This window comes from Fusarium sambucinum, chromosome I (assembly GCF_050947815.1).
Source record: "Fusarium sambucinum isolate potato_lamoka chromosome I, whole genome shotgun sequence".
NCBI classification, from domain to species: Eukaryota; Fungi; Ascomycota; class Sordariomycetes; order Hypocreales; family Nectriaceae; genus Fusarium; species Fusarium sambucinum.
The window spans coordinates 10,676,174-10,690,091 of NC_139294.1; the positions used below are offsets into that span (position 1 = coordinate 10,676,174).

At 45.7% G+C, this 13,918-nt stretch overlaps 4 protein-coding genes across 4 annotated transcripts; 2 read left to right on the forward strand and 2 right to left on the reverse strand.

Annotated features, from left to right (window-relative positions):
* Positions 1–76: 76 nt before the first annotated feature.
* Positions 77–836, reverse strand: FSST1_006187 (uncharacterized protein; the record flags this gene model as incomplete). Its single annotated transcript, XM_083232532.1, has 2 exons — positions 77–476; positions 532–836. The coding sequence occupies 2 exons, from the start codon at positions 834–836 to the stop codon at positions 77–79; spliced, it is 705 nt and encodes a 234-aa protein (XP_083089617.1).
* A 6,122-nt stretch (positions 837–6,958) lies between these two features.
* Positions 6,959–9,009, reverse strand: FSST1_006188 (Not1 N-terminal domain, CCR4-Not complex component-domain-containing protein; the record flags this gene model as incomplete). The annotated part of the gene is made up of 4 exons (XM_083232533.1): positions 6,959–7,019; positions 7,073–7,580; positions 7,632–8,685; positions 8,755–9,009. 4 exons carry the CDS (start codon positions 9,007–9,009, stop codon positions 6,959–6,961), a joined length of 1,878 nt encoding a protein of 625 aa, XP_083089618.1.
* A 1,063-nt stretch (positions 9,010–10,072) lies between these two features.
* Positions 10,073–10,862, forward strand: FSST1_006189 (D-tyrosyl-tRNA(Tyr) deacylase; the record flags this gene model as incomplete). The annotated part of the gene is made up of 5 exons (XM_083232534.1): positions 10,073–10,079; positions 10,165–10,343; positions 10,411–10,453; positions 10,565–10,758; positions 10,824–10,862. 5 exons carry the CDS (start codon positions 10,073–10,075, stop codon positions 10,860–10,862), a joined length of 462 nt encoding a protein of 153 aa, XP_083089619.1.
* A 1,598-nt stretch (positions 10,863–12,460) lies between these two features.
* FSST1_006190 (cyclophilin-like domain-containing protein) lies at positions 12,461–13,644 on the forward strand (the record flags this gene model as incomplete). The annotated part of the gene is made up of 2 exons (XM_083232535.1): positions 12,461–12,818; positions 12,884–13,644. 2 exons carry the CDS (start codon positions 12,461–12,463, stop codon positions 13,642–13,644), a joined length of 1,119 nt encoding a protein of 372 aa, XP_083089620.1.
* Positions 13,645–13,918: the final 274 nt, after the last annotated feature.

The following is a 13,918-nucleotide window of genomic DNA, read 5'->3' on the forward strand; positions in this document are numbered from 1 at the left end:
CCATCAAGTGTAATGTTTTGTGGTGCTTTGTGGTAGGCTTTTTCTGTGTGCAAGGCTGTTTCCTTGCTCATAGAATTCAGGATCGGCTGCGACGCTTCTCCTTGCGCTTAGACTCGCAAGATGTCTTACACCCAGGGCATTCGAAGCCGTTCTTGGAGACGTAGACTCTGACAAGACAGCGTGGGCAACGCCACCAGCTAGAGGGCGCATATCGACCCTCAAGCCATTCCTCGTTGACAGTTGCTCCGCGCTTCTGGATATCCTCACGGTGATATTCACGGAGATGATCTCTGAAGTGATCTCGACGGTGGAAGGGCTCTCGGGAGCGACCGCATCGAGGATAGTCACACAAGTAGACGTCCTTGCTTGACTCAGGAGCATGGGTATTCTTGTAGTGACGCTGAAGATCCGCAGTCCGCTTGAAAGGGCGAGCAGGACAGCCAGGGTGAAGACACTGCACTGGCCAGTCGTTACCACTAGACAAGAGTTAGCAATGAGACAAACCATGGCTGGATCATAGATTATACGTACGTTTCACTTCGGGGAATGGTAGACTCCTCGGTCCTGGCTTGCCCCGAAGAGAATTGCTGCTCATAATCTGGTGTTTGTTGGTAGCCAGAGTAGCTGTTCGGTGATGAACCGTACAGAGCATAGTAGCTGTGCGGTACAGGAGACTCCGGAATAGTAGAAGCCTGAGAACTGTTACCAGAGCTCATATCTCTGGCCATAGGCTGGGACTGGTAGTAACCAGAAAAGTACTCTGTAGGTGATGAGACCTGATCCTGGGGAGAAGAGGCGTGATACCAGCCATTGCTGTACCACTGGTTGGAGCCCATGGTGATGGTCTTTATTTTGACAGTTTGTTTCTCGTAGAGAAACTGTTTGTTGTCCCAGTCAATCAGCTGGGATATGGAAAGCACGGGTGCTTGAGAGGTCGAGCCGATGAGTTATGAATCAGCTCGCGAGAGGTTGTAAGTGATACAAAGAACATGCAAGTATAGCCCGCAACCAAAGTAATATCTTGATGGCGGTCTTGGAATGGAAGAGATGAAGTTTGTGGCATGAGAATTAATATGATGTTGATGGATTGATGAATCAATGAAAAGAGGACGAGAGTGGTTGTTATATGCTTGACGGAGATGTGAGAGAAGGGGTGTTGCAGAAAGTACACTAGTACAGGCCAAGACGTTGTCAGTCAAGGTGAGGCTCAAATCGCACATTGGTCAGTGAGGCGAGGTTAGGAGTCACTCGTGTAATACACAAAAGGTAAAGGGCAGCATGGACTTGAAACTGTAAGAGACCTCACATACACAAACAACCGCGGCCACATCTGGCAACAAGGCCCAGCAAGTGTCGTCAGGGTTCCAGAGTACATTCTGGGGTTAAGGGCATGACCGGGGTAGCTGCCGGGGAACCCAACTTATGGAACCCGGACCAACCCACGATAAGGTAGAGCATAGTGAGCTAGATGACAGACGGCTAAGAGATAACCAGTTCCAGGACCGAGGACTGGAGGAACGCAAGGGGGCAGTATACAGTACAGTCCGCAGGGGTTATAAATGTAAATTTCTACTTTTTTCTTTATATCTGCTTTACTGCAAGCTACCCCTTATTAGCTATTTTTCCTTAAGGTATATATAAATTTTATAAGGATCTTATAAGGTACTTATAGGGGCTATAAAGGCTAGAAAGTAACTTTAAATAGAAAATTCTAGCCTAAAATAATATAGCCTTTAATATAATAAAAAAATAATAAAATAACTATATAATAAGCTATAGCTTTTATTACTAGTAATCTCTTTTAATAATACTTTTATTACTTTTAATATTATAATTACTTTAATTTTATAGCTATTTTAATTATTTCTTTATATTAAAATAATATTTAATATTAATATTTATATATATAAAGATAAAAATAGCTATATTTTATAATATAATATATTTATATCTCTTAAAATACCTAGTTAAAGTTATAGCTATAATTCTCTTTAAGAGTTATTTTAAGTATAAAATTAATAATTAAAAAAGCTATCTTATAACTAGAGGCTTTACTATAAAGTATTATTTTAAAATACCTTTATAAAGCTAGCTAATATTTTATAGGTTATAGGATATATATAGTATTAAATTAATTATACCTTATAATACTTTCTTATCCCTAAGAAAAATATCTTATATTTTTAGAAAAAGAGGCTTATTAATAAGTAGCTTAAGAATTTATAATAGTTTTTCCTTAAAGATTAGCTTTATTAAGAAATCTATTATTAAGACTTTTAATTCTTTATATTAAATCTTAAAAATATTAATATTAATACTATTAATATAAATATAAATATTTTTAGCTTTAGGCTTTAATATTTTAATAAAAAGCTTAAAATTAATTTATTAATTTATTTTAAATATATTATAATATATTATAATGCCTTTACTTATTAGCTTTATCCTAATAATTAAATTTATAATTATATTATCTTTTTTAATAAAAAGACTTTTTATAATATTAAAAATAGCTATTACCTTATTATAATCTATATTAATAAAAAAGTTATTAATTTCTATAGTATAAAATATATTAAATCTAATAGAAATACTTAGGGTATTACTATTAAGTATTAAAAAGGCCTAATCTATATTTTTATAAATAATATTTTAAATAATAATTTATTTTATTATATTAAACCTTTTAATTATATTAATTACTTTATTTAATAAATTAAATAGCTTAAATGAATAGAAAATATTATTTATTAATATAATAATAGTCTTTTATATATAGTATTTTATATATAAAAGTATTTATAATAATATTTCCCTTATAAAGTTATAATTTAAGCTTAATATAGCCTTAATTTAAATATTATTAAAAACCTATAAGCTATTATAATAATATAAATAGATAATTACTATAATATTAATTATTTTAATAGAGATATATAAAAAGATATAATTATTATAGCTTAAAATATTATTAATAAAAGCCTATTAATTTAATTAGCCTTAAGTATAAGGAAGTAATTTATTTATTATATTAAGAATAGCAGCTAGCTATTAAACTATTAGCTTAATATAAATATATTACTTTTTATATAAAAACTAGTCTTTTTAAGGTATATATACTAATGCCGATAATATCTATACTAAGGCTCTACGGTGGCAATATACCTGATTTACATTTATAACCCCTGCGGACTGTATACAGGACAAGGGTTGAAGGCGAAGCAGCAGCATCTGGCGCATGCTGGCTCGTGATGTGTAAGTGAATCGAGACTTATTCGATTGGGTGGGAACCAGGGTAAAGTCAAGCTTGATGGAGCCAACAACAAGCATGCGTGGAGACCACGTCAAGGTTGTAGGTATCCTATCGAGAATGATGCATTCTTGGCCGGTGTCCTGAAGAGGGAAAGATGGCGGGCGATGCAACAGTAACAAAGGAGCTAACGCAGCGCATTCAGAGGTCAAGGAGAGGACTTCAGGAACAAGTGGTCGCCTTACGGAGCTCCGGGTTAAACGGAACTTGTGAATGGCGCGACAGTAGTGTGTAAAAGACTGATAAGTCCAATGGAATTCTACAATTGACGGTATGGAACTAAGCTTCTGGTCAGAAGCAAGGGTGGAAACCCATTTGGGGGATTCGTCTTGGCTGCAGGTTGAAGGCTGTGGGTAGCCGATTGCTTAGTTTGCCCATAATTGGTATGCTTAGTTGGTATCGGCAACTGATGATGTTACCGGTTGGGCGGCGACCGGGCGTGGCAATGCGCTGGGGCTGAATACCAATTAACAAATGGTTCTGGCACGGGCTTGCGGGAGTGGATGCGGCAGTGATGACAGTAAAGACAAAGTTGGTGACGAGCGATAAGCGAACACTGACTGTGCTGTATGCAATAGTAGGATAGGGGCTGTGCGAGGCCAGCGCAGCGAAGTTCGGTCAATACCAAAGGTAAAGTTAGCTTGGCCAGTACTCATTTGCATGCTTGTGACCCTGATCACCATTCAAAGAAGCTTCGGTGCAGCAAGAAACGGCAAGGGTGTGTATTAGCCGCGGAATGTAATCATCGCTTTTGACTCTCGGTAGCGGGAGGAAATAGATCGACATGACCCGGGGTTCGTCTATCTTGACTTTCGGTCAGAGGAGGCAGGTTGAAAATGACGATGGAGGGATAATTGAGGATGATTTGGTGGTGGCAGAACAGCAAGGCAGAGCTGGTACTACAGCACAGGAGGTAGGTACCTTCTGTAGGAAAAAGTTACCTGTCTCTGCACAAGAAAGATGCAGTGCACCTTAGGTGGTACCTGCCCTGCCTGCCATCACTTCCACTTACCATCATCGCACTGGTTACCCCTCCTGCTCCTTTGCAGCTACCCCCTGCGTACCTGCCCTTCTATTTGGTCTTCTAGGCAAGAAGCTATGACCCAATTCACTACAACCACAGGTCACCTTCCATCGCAATGCTAAAAAAGAGAGGATGTTAGCCCACCACACTTACATCCGATCTCTTCCCAATCCTCCTTTTTCTCCCAGCTTATTGCATCACATCATGCACTTTTATGCGGCGGCCTAAAGTCGATGCTTCGCATTAGCACTACGCCATCACTGCAAGGCCAGCTTGTTATGTCGATCTCTGTGGTGCAAAGCCATTAAACAGCCGCCCGATGTTCACAAGCATGAGCACAAGCACAAGCACGAGCCTCAACACTATGGAGAAACCTCAAAAGATTCGCCAATAGAGTGGCTGTTCCTTTGGTGATAGCCAAGAACAGATCATCGTGCTTCAGCAGGCAGCGAAATAAAGTTGTTTTGGGGATAGTTGATTGATCAACATTCTGTCAGGTAATGGCAAATAGCATTCAACGGCCTCGATGTGTCTGACACAACCAAAGCACAGACAAATTAAACCCGGCATCGTCATTCCGCCATCTACCACACCTTTCACAGCTCCCCACAATTCGGTCACTTGTTTGTTTGACCCTCAGTGTTGTGTAACTTGTCCTGCGTCTATCGGTCTCTCACATTGCAGCCACTTTGACATGTCTCAAAAAATCGACGAGGCAGTCTTCCAAGGCGCCGGGCTAGTAACAAAACCAGCAACCGTCTCTATGCCTGATCAAGAAAAAGTCTGGGCGCCTTATCTTATTTGTGTGATCTAGCGGATCCTTCTCCGGCACTTGCATGCCACCGTCAGGAAAATCTTCCGGATAGATCACTCTCGGTCATTTCAATAGACCGCGGTTTAAGTCTCTGGGCGAGCTTGAGATGTATAAGTGAGGCTGTCTGAAGTTGCAGACAACAAGTGTAGGTGAAAATGGTTCGCCTGCCATGAAATCATTGTCTTTGACCAGGTCATCGGACACATCACTACCCCAGGACCCTTCCTTACCTATGACGACCTGGCAGGAAGACTGATCCATGTCGCTCATTGCGCGGAATTGACGCCCGCTCAATGATGCCCCTTTCTCGTATCCATGGATCTGCATCCGCGAAGCTCTAAGAGCGCATGACGGGCATAGAAGTCTTCCAGAAGCCTTCCTGATCTATCATCCAATGGCTCCGTTTCATATCCCAGTCAACTCTTACGGCGAACTCCGACCCAGTTGGGGGCGGGCGGCGACTTTTCTCAGATGAATCCTTCGACTTTGGTGATGGGTGGCAGCAAGGGCAGAACTGTGTCGCTGTGCCGCAAGCTTGTCATTCGTAGAGGAGCAAACCTCACCGACAAATGCGGCGGCTGACAAACGCCAACGAACAAATTGCCTTGCCAGGACTTGATAGGCATACTGAAGAGTGCCGAGTGCATATGAAAGAGGCAACTGTATCGGCAACGGCAAGGCCACCGATGCATCCATTTCGCTAGCCTTGACTTCGGATGATAACACACACCTTTTCTTAACGGTCTTTTCGCCTAGCAGTAAAGCTTGAAATTTATCGTGTCGTGGCATTCTCAGTCAAGTCATACACATGTCAGCTCAGGCTTAATGAGTAAAGAGAAAGCTCAAGATAGCACAAGTAGTTGCAGTTGCAGTTGCATTTGTACCCTGAGGACAGCAAGGATCTGCCTGTGTCTCGACCACTCGAATGAATTGTCATCTCTGAGAGCCACGTCGTTTGGATGATGTGAAATGTGCTACAAGTGTAGCATTGTCTTGTTGAAGGTAACAGTATACCAACCCACACAAGGCGTTACGTTTGCATAGCTGATGGAGAAAAGGGAACAGCAGAGTCTTAAGATCAATGACAAGACACTCGGCTCCCTACCGAATTTGGTTCTATTCTTATAGTTATACTATCTCAGAAGCTCTCGGGATTCGGCGTCTTCTCAGTCCTTGGGCAGCAATGCAGCAACCTCAACGTTGAGTTCGTCGATTGAGAATCTATCGTTTAGAACGCCTTACCAAGGATGTATTACAGCAGACACAGCATTGGTCGGCATATTGAGGAGCTCCAGAGACAATGTCAGCAAGGCAGGCACATAACATGGCGGTGCGCCACTAAGCAAAGTCTCGGCCCTCAAAGCCAACCGATTATGAGGCTGCAGTAACAAAAGAGGTGGCCGACTTCCCCCAAAACTAGGCTTCTCACCGCTTCCTGCCTTCGTGGATGGCTATCTGCCAGAGGATTCACAAGGCAGACGGACCGGTCACATTTGCTTTCATATACCGAAAGGTCTTGTCATCCAGGGCTGCAGCCCGGCACTCGAAAGGTTCGTATTTCATATTCTCAAAAGATGGGGTAACTAACGACCCTTGTAGTATATTTACCTGTCCCATAGAACAACAAAAGCGAGGTTAGGGAAAGAAGATGAGGCTGCCGCTAATACCGTTCTTATCTCCCTGTGCTCCTAATGTGGCCCTCTCCGGGAGGTCACAAAACCAAAGTACAGACTGCCCGAACCCATAGCTCCATTCCATTTCTCACACAAACCAAAGAGAGGCGATCGTTTGATGTTGGGGTAATCTAAGATTAAACCTCATCCTCCAGAAACTTGTAGGCAAACTTGAAATCGGCTTTTCGTCGATTCATCCTGCATTCACGTCAGCATAGAACACCATAATTAATGAATGAGAGTCTACTAACCAAGTGCTCTCATAGTCGAAGAATCGATATGTTCCCTGCTCGAAATCTTCGGTAATGTTCTTAGGCTCCTCATGTCTTTGAAACCATGTTTGATATTGCTTATGAAATCGCCAACTTTGATCCTTGAGAGCCTTGGCAGCCATGTACTGTTGAGCGGATCCTTGTTTATAGTAGAACACGTAGAACAGAGTGTCGGGATCGATGCGCGAGTACAACCGCGGGTCGTCGAAAAGGGGGAGCGGTTCACGGGGAAAGTTGGATCCGGTTGGGGGTACCGGCACTTCGGGCCGGTATGTTCGTGGCACATCGGCATCCACAACATCGGGGCAGCTGGCCTGACTGGCAGTCATCATGCGCAATGCTGATGGTGCGGAGGGAGGGTATGGCCGCTTTCTTGAAGTCTCATAGGTATCAACCAGATCTTGCAATGATGCTGGCAGATGGTAGATGGACTCTTCCTCTTCCTCGGTAGGCTTGACACCATTGGATGTGCCATTTGTCCTTGCGGCTATGTGGGAGTTAGCAATCGAGATCAAACACGGTTGTACGATATACTCACGCTTTGACGGCGCTGGGGTCTCGGGCACCAGAACCTGCTTTCCAGCAGCCTTTGATCGCTTGGACGGTTTTGTAGGTGCTGGCACGGGTGCTGGCGTAGACACAGGCTCGGGTTCAGCAGGTGCTGGCGCCGGCGTGGGCTGCTTGGACTCTGGTTGTTGAGAAGCGGGCTGGGCAGAGGATGTAGCAGGGGAGTTGGTAGCACTGCTTCGAGATTGTGGCAATGGAGATATACTTGAAGATGCGGCGCCAGGTGGTGGAGGTAACGGGGAAATACCCACGTTGTTCTTGTCACTTGCAGCTGCGGCTGCAGCTGCAGAGGCATACTTGAGACCCTCTCCAGCAGGCCTCGAGGGCACTGAGGCGGGCTTCATAACTGGTGTTCCAGAGTTGCCATTGCTAATGGTAGGTAGAGGAGCATGAAGCGTTGCGAGTGCAGGTAAAGGCGACTTTGTTTGGGAAGACGTTCTCCGTACTGGATCGACTTCCTTCTGCGCCTTCCTCGTCAGCGTCTTTGGCAGTTCAGTCTCGGGTGTCAGATCCTCTTGCACAGATTGCGCGTCCAGGGAAGAGCCCTTCTCGTTCTCGGCGCCCATGCCGTAGGTGCCTTCCTCGTCCTCAAGATCCAGTTCCTCGTACATCTCCTCATCCTCCATAAAGTCCTCATTCATGCCGTCCGACACATAGTATCGAATGCTCTCTTCTAGGTCGGTCACTTGCTCGGGCTCAACTCCGCCGTTCTCCAAGGATCTCCTGATGAGCTCCAGCTTGCCTTGATGCCACTTATGTCGTTCGATAACCCGTTCGACTTCGGCGATGCGTTCTGCCTTTGCGGTGTTGTTCTTGCCCTTCTTCATGGTCGCTTGTATCGATTCACCCTCGGCTTCGAGGGTCTCGATTTGCTGTTCAAGCTCGTCGACCATACCGCTTAGGAACTCGCTGGCCTCGACCTTTGCCTGCTCCTTGGGATCGAGCTTGGCGGCGGCTGATAGACCTTCTTTCGAATATGCTTTCGTCTTCATGGCCTTTTCCACTGCCTTGAACTTTTCCATTTGCTATTTCCACAGAACCGAGTCAATATTGAACTTGTACGAGCGTGCTCGCTTTTGTCAGCGGGGACCAACCGTCTCGATCAGCTTCCGGTGCTCCAGCAGCGGAGCTTTGTCCTTGATGTCGTTACTAGCAGCCCATGTTTTGATCTGATCCCTCAGTCGCTGGAGCTTCTTGATCTCGCGCTTGAGGTTATCTTCTAATTTGTCCTTTTGGGCGGGGTTGCTCGATTGTTCGATCTTTTCGTAGATGGCTTCAAACTCAGTCACGCCTTCGGCGACCTTTTTGAAGCACTTGTCGACCTCTTGGGCCAGTTTCCTTGCGGCCATTATGAATAGATATATGCAGCCTCTCGGGCGCAGGATCTAGTCGTTCGTCAGGGCTCGTCTCGGTCGACTGCTATGCCGGGGGCTGCGTTGTTGTGCGTCCTTGGCTGCACCGGTCGGGGGAGGAAGTGGCAGCGCAAGGGGAGGGGAGGCTTTATTAGGGGGATTAAACCGCGCGTCGCAAATGATAGGAATCGTCGTCTTTAAATATAATGACGTGATGATACAGTATCTGTTGTTAGGGAATTCAATTCCGCGAACGGTTGGTAGATGAGATGCGGTTGCTAAAGACAAGACAGAGACAGGCTGGCCAGCATTTGATGTTACTAAGGTTCAAGGTGGGAGATGTGGAGTGTGGATGCTAATGATGAGGCCAAGCAGCCGCAGTGTTTTCATTGGTTAAAAGAGCGCGAGTCAACTGGAGTGAGGCGCGGCTAGCTGCTGAAACAGGTCGCAGGGGAGTTTTGGGGGGCTAGAATAGCGAGCATTACCGATTGAACCTGGAGAAAACTCAATTAATGGCTGGTTTCAATCAATCATTTCACGACAAATAATGGTTACTGAGTAACGCATTGATTATAGATTCAATAATGGCGTGATATCTCAATGCTGCAATTGCGGGATAGTTTCAATGACGTGGTTTTTCGCTAAAGGCTATATGCATAAGTGCCAGCATCATAGTACGGACATGTAGCACATCGCTAGACGCTCCTCACATGACTGATATTCATATCCATTCATTGCCGGCTGGACTCCCCTAGAAAGGGTCCTTTTGTGATACATTCGGCTCATAGTTTAACGTCAAAACTCAATGTGAAAGCTGTCTTTGTAACCGTCTTAATTCTCCTAAACTCTCATGACTCCTCTCAAAGTAAAATGCTGAAATAAGAATCTTCTCATGGTATCTAGAAATGAGTGATAAGTTACACGGTAAAGTCGGAACCAATGCCGATCCGGCTACGGAGCAACATTTACATACAAAGAGCTTGACTCAAGCCCAACCGATAATTCAACTCACATTCTCAATTACACAAGTTTTAAATAAAAAAACTCATAAATCACAAATATGAAGGGTATGTGCATTTCAATAGCCAACTAACAAAGCGAATGAAAAACGAGGGCTGGGGATAAAAAGCTGACCAACATCAACTCAAATAGTCATCCTGCAGCGTGTCCTGTCGGCGTCCGTGACCGTCGACAAGGAGATGATCTCGTCGATCGGCAAGGGAGTCTTGGCCTTTGCGGCCGTAGCCCCTGGGGATACAGAGAAGGAGGCCGATCTCATGGCCGCAAAGGTCCTGAGGATGAAGTTGTGGGATGATGAGGAGGGCATCAAGGTAAGAACTGGCCTTGATATCGTTTACTCAAGGTCTCAATCTGATTTTTTTTTTTTGGGAAATCTAGTGGAAGAAGAGCGTTGGCGATATTGGCGGCGAGGTTCTCTGCGGTGAGTTCTGACTCTAAGCCTTACTTTTCTTTTCTTTTCTTTTTCCCCTCTTCTCTTCCAGCCACAGAAGGGAGAAAACAAAAATGGCTGAGACGTAATATCCAAACACAGTGTCGCAGTTCACTCTACTGGCTAGCACAAAGAAGGGAGCCAAGCCTGACTTTCACGGCGCAGCCAACCCGGAGGAAGCGCGCCGGCTATACCATTACTTTGTGCAAAAGGTCAAGGCTGGGTATATGGAGGAGAGAGTCAAGGATGGCCAATTCCAGGCATGGATGGAGGTGGCTCTTGTCAATGATGGACCGGTGAGTTTTTCCAATATTCCCTTGCTTGCTTGTGAGTCTGTGTTGATCATGATAAAATATTACAGGTCACTCTTGAGCTGAACAACGGAGCCAAGACGGGATAGATGCATTGAAAGTGGCTTCTATAGAGGACATGGATTATACAGAACAGGGACATGGTCTATAGAGGAATAGACGGGCTAGACAAAAGAATTGGAAGTTTGGCGGATTGCACAGCTGCTATCGGCTTGCCTTGCAGCATCAGAGAATTGGCCGGCGAGAGCACAAGAGATAAATAGTGAGTCAGTATGAGGCGGTTTCTCATGTATTGCACCCCAAAACTCGGAGCAAAGTTTCCCAAAAACGTGTTGGTAGAAAGACGTGTCTTTGGAACCAGTTGTGTTGCCATCACTACTAAATGAGACGATGGCTGTGAGAAGCCGCCTTTTCGGGAGGGTATTCGGCTATTGACTCTTACAGATGGAGCTGGAAGTCCTGGCGGGCAATGACCAGCAGAGACACGGCATGTCTTGTGCGTCTTTGAGAGGGTGCATATTGTGTTGTGCTACAAGGGCTGAAATTCCGTGTTTGTAGAAGTAATCCCAGGTCAGGCCAGGCAATGTCTCTCTATTCCATGAAATGACACTTATTTTTAATGAGAAGACGGGGATTTATACTTGAGAGCATATGTAATTCAGACTCACACGACTTCATATAATATTGTTCACATACTGTTCTTCTAAGAGTTGACTAGAACCAGCGTGTGTGCTGTTAGAGGCTGGTCGCTTATCAGATCCCTGTCCTGGGCCTCATGTTGATGACCCCTCCTCATCGTCTTGCCCCTCCCCCACTTCTGTAAGATGAGAATGTGTGTTTTGCATGATGTGATGTTGTCTCTTTTCTCAACATGAGCTTGTTTTGATTGAATGGCATGAACGGTTCTGATAGATATGAAAGGGTTTTTAATATCTCAGCTTTCCCACTTAAGACACAGTTAATATTATATGCTACCTACCTACCTACTAAGGTAGGCTGAGCCAAGTTCAAGGGTCATGTCTCTAATCTCTCTTAGCTGCAGGGTCAATTTCAGCCTCACCAGGGCCAATTGATTTATTATTTCAAGTCATTCTTGTTTGTCAGATACGGTAAGTAGTATTGATAGGGAGTTTTCTTCTTTCTTGTCACTCATCACCAGCGTAAGAACAAGAAGATGCGCCTCGTGTTGTCCGTTCCGCGGATGTCATCAAGGGACGGGAGGGGCTGACGGGATCTACTTGGCCCTAGTCTAAGATATCCCAGAGTTTAGACATGTTTGTATCAGATCGCAATTCTGTCCATGATACTGAGGAATCGAGACAAGCTGTCCTGAGTAACAAGTCATGCATTATAGTTGCTATTAGTGTCTAATTCAATTCAATTGACTCAATTCCTAGTTCATCCATCATCCATCATCATCGTACCCTGGCCTCATCCAAGTTACCCACTTATAAGCGGCACGATTACTTGCATCGTGACGGAACCTTTCCATAATTGGCAAAGAAGCTCCCCTCTTCTGTTTCCTTCTGTGCGATTCTGCCCTTGAACTAAACAAACCCCACGTCGTGATAACTCCTTCCTTCCTACATAACAAAAGCCTCCTTTCTCAAAAGTCATCTTTTCAGCGACTGCATCTTCTCTCTTCTCCTCTCCATCTCCCCTAAGAACCCTTCACCAAAACTTCACAATGGCGGCCGAAGGCGAATCCCCCGCGCGACCCCGCGTCTACTTCGACATCTCCCTTGGCGGCAAGTCCGTCGGTCGTATCACCATGGAGCTTTACGCCGACCTCGTCCCCAAGACAGCCGACAACTTCCGCGCTCTCTGCACTGGTGAGAAGGGCATCGGAAAGTCTGGAAAGCCTCTGCACTACAAGGGCTCCGTCTTTCATCGCGTCATCAAGCAGTTTATGATCCAGGGTGGTGATTTCACTGCTGGAGACGGCACTGGAGGCGAGTCTATTTACGGCAATAAGTTCGACGACGAGGCTTTCCCTATCAAGCATGAGAAGCCTTTCCTTCTGTCCATGGCCAATGCTGGTCCCAGTAAGTTTGCTCAGCCAGAGTCTGCTCGTACTATGTCATGATGCTAACGGGGATTACCCCACTAGACACCAACGGCTCCCAATTCTTCATTACTACCGTCCCTACCCCTCATCTCGATGGCAAGCACGTCGTATTCGGAGAGGTTCTCAACGGCAAGTCCATTGTTCGCCAGATCGAGAATCTCACTACCCAGTCCGGCGATCGTCCTGCCAAGGAGGCTCTCATTGTCGACTGTGGTGAGCTCACTGGAGATGCCGCCCTCGCTGCCGATGTGAAGCAACCTGACGCTCTTGGCGACCCCTACGAGGACTTCCCCGAGGACTGCACCGACACCCTCGACGCTGTCGCTGTTCTCAAGATCGCAAAGGCCAGTAAGGACTACGGCAACACTGCTTTCAAGTCAGGTAACTACTCGCTTGGACTCGACAAGTACCAGAAGGGTCTGCGCTACATCAACGAGGAGCCTGAGCTTGAGGACCAGCCTCAGTCCATCAAGGACGAGCTCCAAGCCCTACGCTTCTCCCTTAACAACAACTCAGCCCTCCTCAACATCAAGCTTGAGGCTTGGGACGACGCTGCCCGCTCTGCCTCCGCCGCCCTCGACGTCGGCGGAGTCGCGGATGCCGACCGCGCAAAGGCTTACTACCGCCGCGGCCTTGCCAACATCCATCTCAAGGATGAGGAGGCTGCTCTGCGCGACCTGAACGAGGCCAGCAAGCTCGCTCCCAACGACAGCGCCATTGTCCGCGAGCTCAACGGCGTCAAGACCAAGGCTGCCGCTCGCGCTGCCAAGGAGAAGGCTGCTTACAAGAAATTCTTCGCCTAAGTGATTCCTGCCCAGAAGGCATCACGGAAAATAGAGGGCGTTGTTTTTTACTCATCATGAGCGATATAGAACGCCAGTTGTATTTACATAACTAAAGCCAATGTTTGACATGACGGACGGGAGGCGGAGGATATGACATCTTTTATTATAACATGACCCATGCGAGGAAAAAGCGGGTTACTTAGGAGTCGGCGCTGAATAAGATACCATCGAATTGCATATATTGCAATCTACTTTAAACGATACGATGCCATGATGATTGTGATATGTGTGA